The sequence below is a fragment of the Haemaphysalis longicornis genome, unplaced genomic scaffold (genome assembly GCF_048455015.1).
Source record: "Haemaphysalis longicornis isolate Haplotype H1 unplaced genomic scaffold, Haemaphysalis longicornis Haplotype H1 scaffold_26, whole genome shotgun sequence".
Lineage (NCBI taxonomy): Eukaryota > Metazoa > Arthropoda > Arachnida > Ixodida > Ixodidae > Haemaphysalis > Haemaphysalis longicornis.
Window position 1 is genome coordinate 1,655,837 of NW_027526319.1, and position 15,560 is coordinate 1,671,396.

At 46.0% G+C, this 15,560-nt stretch overlaps 1 protein-coding gene across 2 annotated transcripts in view; it reads right to left on the minus strand.

The window, feature by feature from the left end:
* Window positions 1-4,736: 4,736 nt before the first annotated feature.
* The window catches only part of LOC144172786 (uncharacterized), a 37,515-nt gene continuing 26,691 nt past the window's right edge, over window positions 4,737-15,560 (minus strand). For both annotated transcript variants that reach the window (XM_077701390.1, XM_077701391.1), the window contains exons 4-5: window positions 7,394-7,615; window positions 4,737-5,328 (exon numbers count right to left, since the gene is read on the minus strand). In XM_077701390.1, the coding sequence (XP_077557516.1) occupies window positions 5,128-5,328; window positions 7,394-7,615 (423 nt within the window). In that variant the 3' untranslated portion in view covers window positions 4,737-5,127. The remainder of the gene's footprint in view (window positions 5,329-7,393; window positions 7,616-15,560) is intronic.

Below are 15,560 nucleotides of genomic sequence, written 5' to 3' on the forward strand. Positions count from 1 at the left end.
ATTAGGTAGTGATGTTGTAAACGTTGGAGAATTAGTTTGCCGTCATTATAACGCAATCTACGGAGAGAGATTGCCATGTATTGGAGAAAACGGTCGTAACTGCGGCTCCACGCTGTTTCAGTAGATATCAATCACAATCGGTGGAACGAGTTTTAATATTTTTTTTGTAAAACATGCAATTGGTTGTTAACTTAACTAAGAATGAGCGCACAAACAGAATACGAACTGAAGCGAGAAATATTCTATTTTATGAAGGTGTGATGAGACTTCACCTTGCACACGTTCTGAAACAATTAAAGAAGGGGAAACGGGAGAAGAGTTCGGCGTGGTCCTGGGTTTGACAAAAAATTAACAAAAAGTTTAGTTCCCTTCCACTCTGTGAAGAAGGATGACCATCAAAGCTGCGGTGCCGAGCCTCACCGTGAGCTTTGACTGGGTTCAAGGGGTGCACGAAGCAAAACACGTTTGTTTGTAATTTGCGATTCAGCATAGTTCGTGGTTAATGGACTGAATGAACTTTTGATTGACTAGAGTTTTCTTCCGGTGGACAAACATGGGGCTGTCCGTTTCCCTCCCGTAGAATCCCATATGTACTGACAGAGGACGAGAATTACACAATATTTACAATTTCACTGTGAACCATGAAATTTTGAAAAATATAAAACCCGGCTTTGTGTTAGATTCGCCTTAGCGGCTAATTGTCATATAATTTCTTTCGATATAGTTTCAATAAAACAAGCGTTAGAGCCACTTTCTGTTATGGTATTCCCTCCGAAGATTCACTTGATTCATTGTTCAACAGTCGATGTGGGAAAGCCATCTTACAAAGATCAAGCTTACAACGATCCCCTTAATGTCTGCTTCACCTCTTAACACAAATGAATTGCTGGGAAGACATTTTAGGGAACAGACCTTTGGCGCCCTTCTCTGGCTCAGCGGCGTCGGCGTCGTCGTGACCGAGCGAACGATGGGAAGACTGACGAGTGAAGGAAAACAAAGGAGGGGAATGTCGCGAAATAACGAGGGGAGTAGGTTCGCCGTGGTGGCGCGAGCCAGCGCTCTCGGAAGGTGTGCGGTGGGGAAAGGGAAGGGGCAGTATGCTGTGCCCGCACGAGGCGCTCGACGATTGCAGAAAACGTGAGGGGGGCGTTCACGCGACATTGCTGTGCGTTCGGTTAATACTATGTTCAGACGAAATACGCAACAGCCGTATCGTGCGCTGTGAACGTAAAAAAACGGCGTTTTACACAGTTCGGTTGGGTGAGACGTCAAATGACGTCATTACTTAAAGATATTACAACAATTGCGACAACACTCTGAACCCAGCCTAAGACGCAGTTCTTGTCTACATCTTGTCCACATTCTTGTCTACATTGCTCTGTTACCGGAGACGATCTGCTGGATCCTAGCCATAGATAGCTTTCCTGTAAAAAAGAATGCAGTATTTAAAATAAGATAGCAGTCCCCGTTTCCATGTATCCTTTGTCAGAGCAGCGCAGAGCAATCAACGCATCTTCACCCACGCCCTCGGCCGCTGAAGCGTGTGCGAGCAGGAGCGGTTGCCCAAAGAAAGTGGCCCCTGGCGCCAAGCGCTGAATGTGAGAAGCGTTTCCGTTTGAAGCGAATGAAAAGACAGGCTAGCGAGCGTGGTTGGACGCGCACGCGCACATCGGTGTCTCGACACCAGATGTGCAACGTCAGATGTCGCGGCGGTGCATTTTACCAAGCGCTCGCGTGCCCCGGCTTATTTTCACGCCGGGTGTACGTCACTGCTGGTTGCGCTGCCGACTGACGATGCGCGCATGGTGGCTTGCGATGCGCCTCAAAACAAGATTTTCAAACACCTCACCTAAATTTTATAAGCAATGAATTGTGTAAATATTTGGGATTTGTTATTAATAGGTCGCTCAAGCAAACAAAATTAGGCAAAAATTAGCGCATTTTCTCTTTACGGCCCCTTTAAGACCAAATTCTGATTTTCCTGCTGAATCGTGTGTTTCATGACGTCTCGGATTATGTATCCAGGGAAAGTCTTTAGGCGAACATTAGTAGGCCAACTAGGGCTGCAGTGTACAGCGGAAAGCCTTGTTTACTGCCAGTCCTAGTGGGTTGCACCACAATACCACTCAGGACCAGTGTCCACACTTGCTCGGTTTTTGACCAGATTGGCGCCTGGTTTATATTTGTTAGAGCTCACAGTAACCATTTTATGAAACATTGGGTAGGCTCGACAAACATGGTGACGTAAGACAATGTCTTTTCGTTATGCAGCTATAGCAAGCCTAGTACATGCAGTAAAGAGTGGTGCTTTTATGTCTATGTGTACTAGAAGCAGCAATGCGTATTGCGTGCATTGTGCTTGTTAGAGCTGCAGAGCGCAGTCCGGCGCTCTTGGGTTATCTCGCATTACACTCACCAAATGGCATAAGCGACATTGTCTAACGTGACCCTACTTATCACATATAGCCAATGTTTCACGAAACGACTCTGTCAACCGCAATAAAAGTAAACCAGGTACAAATCCACTCAAAAACAGAGCGTGTAGACATCGTAGTTTTGCAGTTTCCATTGTTTAGCCCACAACATTCTTACTGGTATAAAAATATTATGCATTTAATTTAAGTGTAATTAGCTTATTCTGCAAGCTTATAAGCCTTGCCTAACTTGTGTTTGCTTTTGGCGGCCTCAGCCGATCGCACAGCTGCCCATAATACGTCATAGGTTGTAGGAAATCAGCTAGTGGGTCACATAACCAGTTTCTTTTTTTTCTTCTTATTTAGCTTATGTGGGTGAAGTTTGTGGTAAAAACCAGTGTTTTTCTAACGAGGTATTCAAATCAACAAAAACTTGCATTTAACCTTGACGCCTCATTTAAAGTAGAAAACCTAATGTATATGATATTTAATTTGGCTCAGTTTCGACAAACAAAACTACCTTTTCAGGAATAAAGAACCTTGGGTGGCCCCTACGGCCCGTTTGAATACTGGAAAAGAGGGGTTACTGAATACTCTGGCTTCTTATTTAAATATGTTTGAGTGTGCTGATTTTATTGTGTGCACATGTCCGAAGCATCAACTACGTGCCATGTGTAGCAAAATCTGTGGTTAGGCTTTTTTTGGTCTTTTAATTGCTTTCGTGTTTTTTTTTGTGCACCCATTGAAGATAAGGGCAATTATGTGTGATGCAGGAAAATGTAGTAGTGGAAGCTTTTTATTGTTTTTTCTGGTTGTCTTTGTTATAACTGTGTTCGCTTTCTCACGATGCTGCTGTTTAGTAGAAAGGGGCTGCGGCGTTGTCAAGCTTTCTTCTAGAGCTTTTTTCCGTCACTCCCTCGTATGTCTGTATTAATGGAGGAGAGATACTTATAACACAAATAAATTTAGTTTTATATTTAAATTCGTGTGAGTAGCTCATTGCTCTTGTGTTTTCTCTTTACTCTCATTTTTAGGTGATGCCCCGGAAAAAGGCAGAGGGTTCCGTTTGTAAAAAATAAATTGTTTGTATTTGTGTTTAACCCAACACGTGTGAGAAACTTTTGCAGACAGAGCTAGAATCTTTGCCCACGTGCATACATATGGTGAACGTGCATGATCAAATATACTGGACTCGCATGGAACGCCTGTATGCTTTCGACAACTGGTCACTCAAGCCGATGGGGCACGCCGATTTATACATACCATTTATGGGATTGTTACCCGAGAACGGACACCTTACATTTGAGTAACGGAATCGTTGTTTGGACAGAACAGTGCTTTCCGTAAAATTCCATGTTACAGATTTTCTGTTAGCAGGAAAAGGACATATTACATTTTAGCTTTCATGGAAGTTCTGTTATAGGGTCAAAGAGTCCGTGTTACAGACTGCCTGTTTTTGAAATTACGAAACGTGCTCGGCAATGCGTTAGCTCCGGGTTGTTCCGTAAACCAGAAAAATGTTTTTTTTTTTAGAGTACATCGACTTAACCTAGTACGTCACAAAGTGTCTAGGAGCTTTTAGTAAATAACAGCTGTTACGTAGGAGGAAACTATTTAACCAAAACCCTAGCTAGGTCCTCAAAAGCAAATACATGTAGTGATGCGTAGCCAAAGATAAGCTCTTGGAAAGAAAACACAATATCCGACCATTCCCACTCAGGCCTTTCCACAACATGCTCGCACTTCGTGTTCTGTTCTCCTGTCCCATTTCTTTCAAAAACAATGTGCCTTTGAAAATCAGAAATTGCGCAATGATGCTTCTTTTAACAGTAGAAATTAGACTTTCTTTTTACGGGGTTTTCTTGCATAGGACTAAAAGTAACGTGAATGCATTATGATTTGCTTATGCAGGGTACCATTTACATGCGCTGCATGAACTCAACAATTATACAGCGGATCTGTTGTAGGTCGAGCCTTTTTGTCCATCAGCTGTAGGTCGGGCGTCATGCAAGCGTAGGAGGGAGCATGTTCTCAAACCCATAAAGGGCATGGTTGTCCCGCAGGGTGCGTTCGTCTCATCCCGAATCGTAAAGTTCGTGCTGCGAGGGCACAGTCCTTCCTGGGAGAGTGGCTGCTTACGTTCTAGCCGACACGAGAGAACCACAGGTCGTCTGTCTAACTATATCTCCCACTTGGTGTAGCTAGGTGTAATATTTTAGCGCCGTTTTAACCCAAAATTGGGAAGAGCCACTCAGTTACTTCTATTTAAATCATTCCGGCGAGGACACTCACGCCAAGCACGTCCATCTTTAAGCCAGCTGCATTGTTTCTCCGTCGTTATTTATTTTCACGTGCGCTAACAGTGCACTCTGTACAGTGATGAAGCAGTATGAAATCAGAATAGTTACAATGCACAAAAGAACTTGCAAGGATTAGATATCCAGACATACGGACTTGTTTCGGCAGGTTAAGGAGGAATTTTGAAATGGGGCATTAAACCTCAGCTTCAGGTGGCATAACAGCAAGTAATCGTATGAACCTTTCTTATTTTCAGAATCCATTGCACGAAAGTAGATAAAATCTCGGCTATAATAAGATTTTATTTTGCGCGCTTTGAATCACAACTACTTATCTCCGGCAGTCTCATGTACAGCTGTAGGGACGGCCGCATGCCCCAAGCTGTCACAACGTTACTATCAACAAAGCAGAGTGCCTATGTGCGCCGGAGAAGTGGCTTCTGAACTCCTTTGGGGCTGGGAGTTGACTGAGCCGGCATGGCCCTCCCTGTCGCCACAGAGGCCAGAGCCGATGAAGAGGCAGACAGCGTCGAATGCAGAGCGGTTGTCAGCGTAGTCGAGGCGCTACGCCGGCGGTGACGTCGACCATCCCGGTGGCCGCATAGTTGCTTGCGGACCTGCGAAATTCCAAAAGTTAGACGCTACTTTCTTCAGGCGGCGTTCGCGAGCTCGCTTTAGGTTTCTAGACCTCTGTTCTTATTCGGTGGCTGCATTGTATAATATACCGTGACAGTATTTTTGCCAAAATCCTCTTGTGCCAAAACCCATTCTGAGGGAGGGCAGTCACCTAAGCTTACAATTTCATTTGGGGCGACTAAACAATATAAATTAGCAGAGTGTTCGTTCGGGCTAGTTGTAAGCAAAAAAAATCCATGACTACATGTCATGGAGCTCTTGCTCGTCGCCTCCTTCTGTCCTTGACCTTTTTTTTTTGGCGCTGCACGATGTCATAGAATAAACAATACTCGGTCTCACTAATACTTTGCATCACTAATCATAAAGCATGCTTATAAAGTGAAGTGCACAAATGCTTAGAAACCCTCTTAGTACGCATGGACATGGGCACCCTGCATTACGACCTGCAGTGCTTGAAAGACGCTAATAAAAGGATTGACCCGCGTTATGCCCACTACCACCCCCATGCCTGGGCGCTCTTTGCGGAGACGTGGTGGAGAAGGACGAACTTTTGACACAATCAAATTCACTCACGTGATTCCCAGCAAAGATAAAAACATATATAGCTAGATCAAATTGGCAGGCCTCCTTTTTGAACCACAAGCGCTAAAACTAGCGTGAACGATGATACTTTTATTGACGTTCGCATGAGCCGTACACTGGGCGCTCTTATACGGAAGTAGATATTTAATAGGCTCACTTTGAAAAGTACGCTTACGCATAACATGTTCAACAGAGCTTCGGCATGGGACTTTGTCGGTGTCACACTACCCCGTAGTGAGTCAAATGGGACCTCGATTACCAACGCATTTATATCTCTCGAAGATTCAACCACCTGCTCTGCACAATGCATATTTTAGCACCCCTGCTGGCTAAACGTGAGACGAGAGTTCAAAGAATCGCCATCACGGTGGCATTGCACAAAATATAGAGACAAAATAGTACATTGGGTGGTACGTTAAGCTTACTTTAATTTTTGTCCGGTGGTGCGGCTTAAAATCAAGATGGGGTCTACGTTATGGTTGACCACACGATAGAGGCCATATCGTTAACCTGTTGGAGATGTACAACCAGTTAAGGACGCGAACCCACAGTAACATAGGCTGTGGGCACCATCAGTGAGGCACATATTTAACAACCTTAGTTTTTTGTCAGTATATTTATCAGCAGGGCTATCATGCATTCATCGTTTTTGTAAACCTTGGCTTCACTATGCCCAGGCGCAAGGGGTTCAGTAATTGAAGCGAGTTTTCAATTCATCTGATGCAGACAAGCACTATTGATTGATCTGATGCAGACAAGCACTTCGTGTGCAAGTTCCGGTCATTTTCTTAAGTGAGCCATCATTGAATGCCAGTGCACTTCCAAAGTCGACTCTTGAGTAGTCCGAGGGCCACATGGGTAGAGGCGGACTGGGGAACCAGCTTGGTATGATATTTTGGTCCCACTTTACGCACGTGCAGAGATCTTGCTGCGGTAAAGACGCCCAATCCAAGACTGAAGTGGCTCACCCACCGCTGGTGCGCCTCAAATACGACTTCTGTACCACCACTGGCGGTGTTTTGCAAAAACAAAGGCCGATCTTGTCATTTTACGACTTTTTATGCTTCAGTTTGACTCACGGCCGCTAAGGACCTCCGCTTCACAAAACTGGCAATGAGCTGTTATGTTCGACCGGTCCAGGTAGATGTTAGGGACAAATTAGAGGTTATGGAGCAACGGCGTTGTAGCACGGACTGCAAGTCGTGGCAATGTGCACAGCTTTATATGTACTAATCTGTTGTTGCATGGGCCAGCAAGTGCACAACTTTTATTGATGTAACAGCATGCCTGCGGAATGTCGTGAGTGTTAACTGCGCGTTGAACCCAGACTTGAGACGCATTTATTTTCAACCGCAATCAGAAATATTGCTGCAATTTTTGGATGCCGAAATGGGCACCTTTCCTTGACACCTACAGAACGGGCCACCTCACCGTTAAAGCTATAGACAAGGTAAGGGAACTTGCCATGCGGAAGACACTTCTCTTGAAGGTGAAGGCGAGGAATATGAAGGCGCCTTGAAGCCCGCAAAGCACGATGAACGGGTACCAGAGGGCGCGCAGCCCCGATAACGCTGCGGCGAAACCAAACACCCACGTCAGGCCGAAGACCACTGCCAGCTTCACGTAGAGGGTCAGCCGCCCTTGGTCGCTGCCCGGTCCCGCGGACGCGCGTCGGGCAAGCTTCGTCTGCAAGACGTACAAGCGTTGCGAAGCATTACTCACAGTACTGCAGTAACGGGCAACCCTAAGTAAAGAAATGCGCCCATGCACTCCGTACATAATGTCAAGCGGCAAAGCTATAAAGTGCACACTGCGTTTACCTGGCTGTTGTTCCATGAGGTTCATTAAAGCTTTTCTGAATATACTTTTTGTGTTGGGGGTATTTCCTTTCATTCCTGATCCTGCTCTCGGCGTCGCGGATCGTAAGCTGCCTGCTCCTCTGGAGTACTTATGACGCGAGGCCTTCCCGTTTAGAAGTAACATGTGACCGGTGTAGGCCATTGCCACGTTGACGCTGCTCTGCCCTCACCACCCCCCTTGTATTTCTTACTGCTGTGCACGCACCACCGCCTTTGACTCTTCATGTATTTCTGAAGCGGGCTCTATGGAACGCGTCGCAGCCAATGGGAACTGAAGACGCGGCTACTGACGCGGGACAATGCCGCCCTAATGCACTTCATGAGCCATTGCTTTCACGTTGAAAAGCCACATTGCTCCTCGCATAATCTCAAGTATGTTGTGATTGATTGATTGATTGATTGATTGATTGATTGATTGATTGATTGATTGATTGATTGATTGATTGATTGATTGATTGTAAAGTTTAACGCGCCTACGCAACGCAGGCAATGAGGCGCGCCGCAGTGGAGTGCTCCGGATTAATTTTGACCACCTGGGGATATTTAACGTGCACCGAAATCTCGGACACTCGGGCGTTTTTGCTTTACGCCTTCATTAGAAAAGCATCCGCCGCGGCAGGGAATCGAACCCGCGAACTCGTGCCCAGCAGCGCAACGCCTTAGCCACTGAACCACAGCGGTGGGTCTCAAGTATGTTGTGGCTTATGCTGTTAGGTTAATGTGAACGCATCCAAGCACTAGTGATTTTTGTTCTGCCTAGTAGGCTTTTTCACGAGAGAAATTTGGGCTAGTTGGTAAAACGACTTTGACATGGGAAAAAGCGCGACAAGACGGAAACGCAAGAGACTTCTTATGTCCCCGTTTATTTCGTGGTCTTATAGGAACACTGGCTTCCATTGCAGGAAGCCCATTTAAAGATGCAAATTAAAGGACCCAGGCAGGGTTGAATAAAAGTAAACGAAATAAGGCGCAGCCTGTGTTCACGCCATACGTACAAAACCTGTCCCACAGCCCCAAGAATTGGCAGGAAATGAGGCATCCAGGTTTTGTTTTCGGTGCCAGGCAAGCTTGCACGTATGTTCCAAATGGTTAACAAAGAAGCTGAAACGGCAGGCAGCACAATAAAGGACGCTACATGCTTCGTTGAATTTAAAGTCGGTATGGTATACAGGATTCACTAAATTAAAAAAAATTCTAGGTCGGACAGACCGGCCGCTGCATTAATACGCGACTAAGAGAGCATCGCGCTGCCGTAAATTGTTTGGCGGGTGCAGGACAACTGGCTTATCACTGCCGGTGATGTTCTTACGCACCTGACATTTAGAGAACACTCCTCTTGTGCAGCTGTGGGACGCACCGGCAAAGAGAAATCTTTGGGGCGTTTTGTACTAGCACGGGAAATGATGAATGCGTGAGCACACCCTCTCTGGCTTTGCACAGGAAAAAAAAAAGCCTATCTGCAGCTACAATCACATTCTTTGTGAGGTGAGCAAATTGCCTCTTTTCTCATTTCTGTGCATTTATACAGGCTGTCCCAGCTATCATGCACCAAGATTTAAAAAAAGAGAAATTGCGTAACCCGAAGAAAACCTAGTGCATAATGTTTGCAGTACTGTGAAGAAGCGGAGAATAATTTTTTCGTTAATGAGACTTAATTAATTAATTGTAATTAATTATCTAACTCTAGAAATACTGTCCTAATCACTAAAGTGTCAATGAGGCACTTGTAGGTAATTATGAGGGGCATCTAACTGCGCTATTTTCAGCGACGAACTAATTGCGTACTCATTTATTCTGACTGATAAAGGAAACCCGCGAAATATGAAAAATACCACGTGACGACGCTTACGCGCGCATTGTAAAGCAGCGTCCCCAAACAAAGCAGATTGAAAGCAACTGCTTCGCGTGTTACCCGCCCAAAGAGACAGCGCATCATTTTGATAATAGCATGCATGGAAGGAGCAGCAGCAGCAAGATTCGCGCGACGCGTGTGCAGATAAGGAACAAACTCAGTCGCGATTTCTTCTTTCTTTCTTTTGTCTATTTCATTCTGGCTAACTCAGAGGCAGCCTGTTTGAGGGCGTTGCTTTACGGTGCGCACGGAGGCGCCATCACGTGGTATTTTTTATATTTCGCGGGTTTCTTTATCAGTCAGGATAAATGTGTACGCAATTAGTTCATCGCTGAAAATACCGCAGTCAGATGCCCCTCGTGGTTACCTACAAGTGCCTCATTGACACTTTAGTGATTAGGACAGCATTTCTCGAGTTAGATAATTAATTACAATTAGTTAATCAAGTCTCATTAAAGAAAAAAATACGGTCCGCTTCTTCACAGTACTGCGAACAATATGCACCTGGTTTCTTTCGAGTTACGCCTTTACTCTTTTTTAAAATCTTGGTGCATGATAGCTGGGACACCCTGTATGTATGTTGCCTTTCTCACCCGCCGCGGTGGCTCAGTGGCTAAGGCGTTGCGCTGCTGAGCACAAGGTCGCGGGTTCGATTCCCGGCTGCGGCGGCCGCTTTTCTGATGGAGGCGAAAAGCAAAAACGCCCGTGCGTACGCGACTTCGGCGCACGATAAAGATCCCCAGGTGGTCAAAATTAATCCGGAGCCCTCCACTACGGCGCGCCTCATCGCCTGCGTTGCGTCGGCGCGTTAAACCCCACAATCAATCAAATCAATTATGTTGCCTTTCTCGTCCACAAAGCCGCAGCTGATATGTCTGGCGCTCGTCCTGTGTAAGGGTCTCTTCTTGTGTCCCCGTCTAGTAGCGCTTTTCACCCTGTCGAAGTGGCACGCCTTCCCCGTTGTACAGCCTAGCTGTTATAAACATTTGCATCCGTTAATCTTTAATAAGATCATGACATGTTTAGAGCTGCGCTGCGCATGCGCAGTTACATCTTCCTGTCGACTGCGGCAATTTTAGGGCCACTAGTACATCCCACTGATAACAAGGCAGCTAGCAGGATGAAGATTTTAAAAAGGTCTACACGCCAGGTCCCAGATCGATGCGTGCGTGGACCAACTGCCTACATCAGAAAATCTCTCCGCGTCGATTTCGTTCAAGATAGCTACGGTGTACCCTGACTATTCACAACCTGCGCGTCGTCAGGGCGCCCTTGAGGGCAATGTTTGTTTCATTCGAAATATTGCCTGGTAAAAATCATGCTGACAACACTTTTAACGTAAACTTCGCTCAAATAGGCTCAAATGGCCTTGCGACCCACCAGCTCATTTCCCGCATTAGAATATATGACGTCATATACACAGCCATGCGATTGGCTCAAGCCAGCAAAAGCAAACGCAAATCAGGCAGGGCTTATAAGCTTGCCGAATGAGCTATTTGCTTTTACATTTAGGGTGAATTCGTTTTATAGCAGTAATAATTGTGAGGTAAACAGTGGAAGTTACGAAAGTACATGCAAACGTAGAAGTACCGATGCGTACTGCTGGTGGTATTATACGCACTATGCTTGTTTTAGCTGCACAGCGGTGCGGCACTTTGGGGTAGTCTCAGACGACACTTGCCGATTGACCTAAGCGACGGTTTTTTACGTGAACATATTTGCCGAGCAAATTGATTGATTGATTGATTGATTGATTGATTGATTGATTGATTGATTGATTGATTGATTGATTGATTGATTGATTGATTGATTGATTGATTGTAGTGTTTAACGCGCCGACGCAACGCAACCGATGAGGCGTGCCGGAGTGGAGGGCTCCGGGCAAATTTTGACCACGTGCGGATCTTAAACGTGCGCCGAAATCTCGTACACACGGGCTTTTTTGCTTTTCGCCTCCGCGAACCCACGACCTCGTGCTCAGCAGCGCAACGCCTCAGCCACTGAGCCACCGCGGCGGGTATTTGTCGAGCGAACACCATGTGTCATGAAATCATTGATTTCTACATTAACAAAAACATGCCATGTGCAAATACGGTCACAAACAAAGCACAGGCAGAGAACTGCCCGGCGCAGTATGGTAGCGCCATCTAGGAGGACTGCTGGTAAACATGGCTCCGTAGTCGGTTGCAGAGTCCAATCGCGCAGTAGGTTTCGCTTGAAGACCTGCTCCTGTGACGTCTTCGCAAACGTCATGAGAACAAACGATTTGGCGGGAGAATGAATACATTAATTTAAATTGATTTATGCCTCAGTGAACAAAGCACCGTTTGCTTCCGGAAAAGCGCTCAGGGCACTACAAATTACAAAATCTTTGGAATAAAATATTTTTTTTATTTTCTCTGCATGTCTCCTTTAACAGCTGCGGGGTCCTGTCCTCGCTTATCACCGGTATGTCCTATTACAAGGGGCTATAGCCAAGTACGCTTACAAACAACAAAATAAACTTCAAATACACTTCAAATATCCCATGCATTTTTTCTTTTGGCTGGTGACGTCACGAACTGCGTAGCCCCGCTCATAATCCACCTTTACAGAATAGAACTGTAGCTATGTTTTCTTTGTGGTGCAAAGAATAACACAAATTTTAGTACAAGTAACTCACTCTCAATGCTTAAAATTTTGCGCAACCATGCTTAAAAGGCCGCAGTAATGAATGTGGTCAAACAACCAAACGTACGGTTGCGCAAAATGCAGCGCAAACAGTCGTGGAAGCAGCTACACTCGGCGCTAGTTGCCCCTACGAGCTTTGATTCAGTGACTGAGTTATGTACAGCCTATACATAGAGTAGAGTACGACGGTGAGAAATTTAGAATGTATTCTTATGCACTTGATTCCGGAGACGTCACTTACTTACAGTATTTACAAAAGTCTCCAAAGTTGCAAATATTCTTACGAAAGTCTTGTCTTTACTATCTTGCATTTGCTACAAAATGCTATGAAACGACCGCGGCTGGGGTTACCCTCAAGCACTGCAGAGGACTTCCTGCGCCCTCGGGGACCACCCTTGCTGAACCAAGAGGCCTTCAAGCTGCTCATCTCGTACATCGAGGAGTCCGGCCTCAACACCCGCCCATCAACTGTCAAAGCAAATCCCACCCACCATCTACCCCCTGTTTCCTTTATTCCTTTTCTGTGCGTGTGTGTGCGAGTGCGTGTGCATGTAAATCGTTGGTATATAACCTGAGTGCGTATTTATATACAGTTGAAGCTCGATCTTACGAAACGCGATTTTACGAATTTCTCGATTTAACCAACAAATTCGGGTTTCCTAGCAGTTGCTCATAAGCTTAAAGCTTTTACGAACTCGAAATAACGAAACAAACTTTGCCGCCAAACCCAACTTAACGCAGCATTTAAGGGGGGAAAGTTGCGTAGAAAAACAGGTTTTCCCAAATTTATGGCGTCTAGAATGCCTGGCAGTGTGCTACCAGTGTAGGAGCGGTACAATCGACTCACCGGAGGCATTCTCGTTTTGGTTCTTTCGAAACTGCAAACCGAAACTGCACGGAACGACAGACGGCGCATTTCTTTCAAAGTCTTGGGGTAGTTCCACCAGGCACGCTCGGCACACGAAGGTACCGACGACGCTTTTAATTCACTGGCCAGCTACGAGAAGTGTGTGCTCCCGCTGCTCACGAAGGGCGCGCAGGCGAAAATCACGAGCTTTTTCTCTAGGCAATAAATTTTTCGTTTTCTCGATTTTACGAAGTTCCCGAGTTATCAAAATCATTCGCGGGGCCCGGTGACTTCGTTAAATCGAGGTTGAACATACCTCTTAAATTGCCTGTTATCATATTCCTAGTATTCTATCGCCCTTTCACAGCCCTTTTTTCAATGCTCTTTCCTCGCCCGGCCATAGCTCTGCCTTCTGTCGCGAGGCAAAACTCGGCCAGCGAAATATTTTCTGTTTAATAAACACTTTCTCTCTCTCTCTCTCTTTCTCTCTGTCTGTCTGTCTGTCTGTCTCTGCGCACGCACTTTAAGGAAAGAATGCGCTGTCGCCCCATCTTTGCTAACCAATCCAAGCTTTGTTTAGACCTCTAGGATACTTTTCCGTTGGATATCGTGATTTATTTCATGGGTTATTCGTTTCTTCACAGTTGGGGCCCATGACCTTCGTGAGAGTGCCCCATCTCACTTTGGGAATTCCGTTGTGGACTGGTGTGTTGTTTCACCCGATTCCGCCGTGTATGCTTTCAAGCTTACGTTCATGACTGCTAACCCTAGAGAATCGTTGCAAGCCTCAAGCCCGCTGGAACGTCGGCAAATGTCCACGAGAATGGTTCGTTTTTCAGGCACGCTGTCAAGTGGGAACGCTGGGAACGCTTATGCCTGACGCATTCTCAAAAGCAATAAGCCCAAGAACGAACCAGCGCTGTGACTCCTTTCAATGCTGAGACACTTTGTTCCTTGAATACCTAAACGTCTGCGCAAAAGATGCAGCACTGGGCGGGCTTCTACAGAGAACTATTTATAACAACAAAAACGATGCTCATTACAAGCATCTCCTAGAGCGTAAATAGCTACTTCAAGTTGTCTTCAATAAGTAACGAATGCTCAAATCCGGCAATTCGTTATCTTTGCATGTCAGGTGCAGATACTACACGCGCGAGGGTCAGCGATATTTTAAACTTACCAGCAATGAAGGCCTCTGCCGCAATAAGTAGGGTACCTCGGCCTGTGTGTGGATTCGTTACGTGCATACCAAACATTGCAGTTCTACGAAGCGTGAGACATGACATCAGTTGGAGACCATCCGTCTGTTCTAGTTTATGAGCCTTTTTAGCTTGAGCTTAACTTTTTTATTATGTCGTTAGAGCTGTAGCACGAAATTATGCTCAATATTGCTGAATTGTATATGACTTCCTACGATTAGGCTTTACAAGCCAAAAATCCGCGACACCAAGAATCCTGGCTCTGGCAAGTGCTCTCCTTAAGGCCGATTCGTCAAGCATAATTGCGACAGGCTCTTTATAGGGGCCCTGAAAGAAATTTACTGATACATGGTTGTTAGCATTTTCAGGAAAATCCATGGTCTAGTAAACACATCCTTCAAGAATTTTGTTAAAGCGATGTGTGTTAGTGGAGTTACTGCAAATCAAAACATCTCATTTTCGCGGGCGCGGCAATTCCCCCTCGTTTCGTCCACCTCCTCGCACAGGGCAAACTTGACTGCCCATGTGCCTCGCGCATCGGTGACGTCTCCAGGAACATCTAATGGCGGGCGTCGTCTGCTACTGCGATATTCTGCGCCGCAGCATCGCTCTGGGACACAGCCGTCTCACATTCAGCGTTTCGTTTGGGGCGTTCTTTTATCATTTTCCCGATGAATCCTGCACTCCGCTCCCAGCTGGAAAAAGTGATGGAAGGAATGGTGCGCGACTTTTAAGCTTCCACACCACGCCGAAAGATCACGCGAAAAGAGCAGGACCCTGTCGCCAAGCGTTCGCGGCTACGACATGTCTTAGCACAATGGGAGTCTAAAATATGTGAGCGAGTGACTAAAGAATCGCCTCAAAATTTGTTACAGTGAGCCTGTACAGGAGCGCGCAGAAGTAAACGGAGCATGGGAGCGGTGGCCAAAAAGTTAGCGCAAAAGGTGGCGCAAAAGTTGCGCGTTTGATTCCCACATGTCGCGAGTTCCAGTTCGACAGGAAAGCCCGCTTTCAGTGCTGCGCACAAGACTCCGTATTCAGTCAGTTATGCTCAAGTGAGCATCGGTGGGTGCTGAAGCGGCTACAGCGGTGGCCGCCGCAACTGATAAGCCGCCGACCAGCCGACTATCCTGCGCCCGTTTTTTAAATGCAGAGCATTTCTTAGCCTCGCCTCTTCCTGCTTCGGACGGCGTCAACAGCTCCG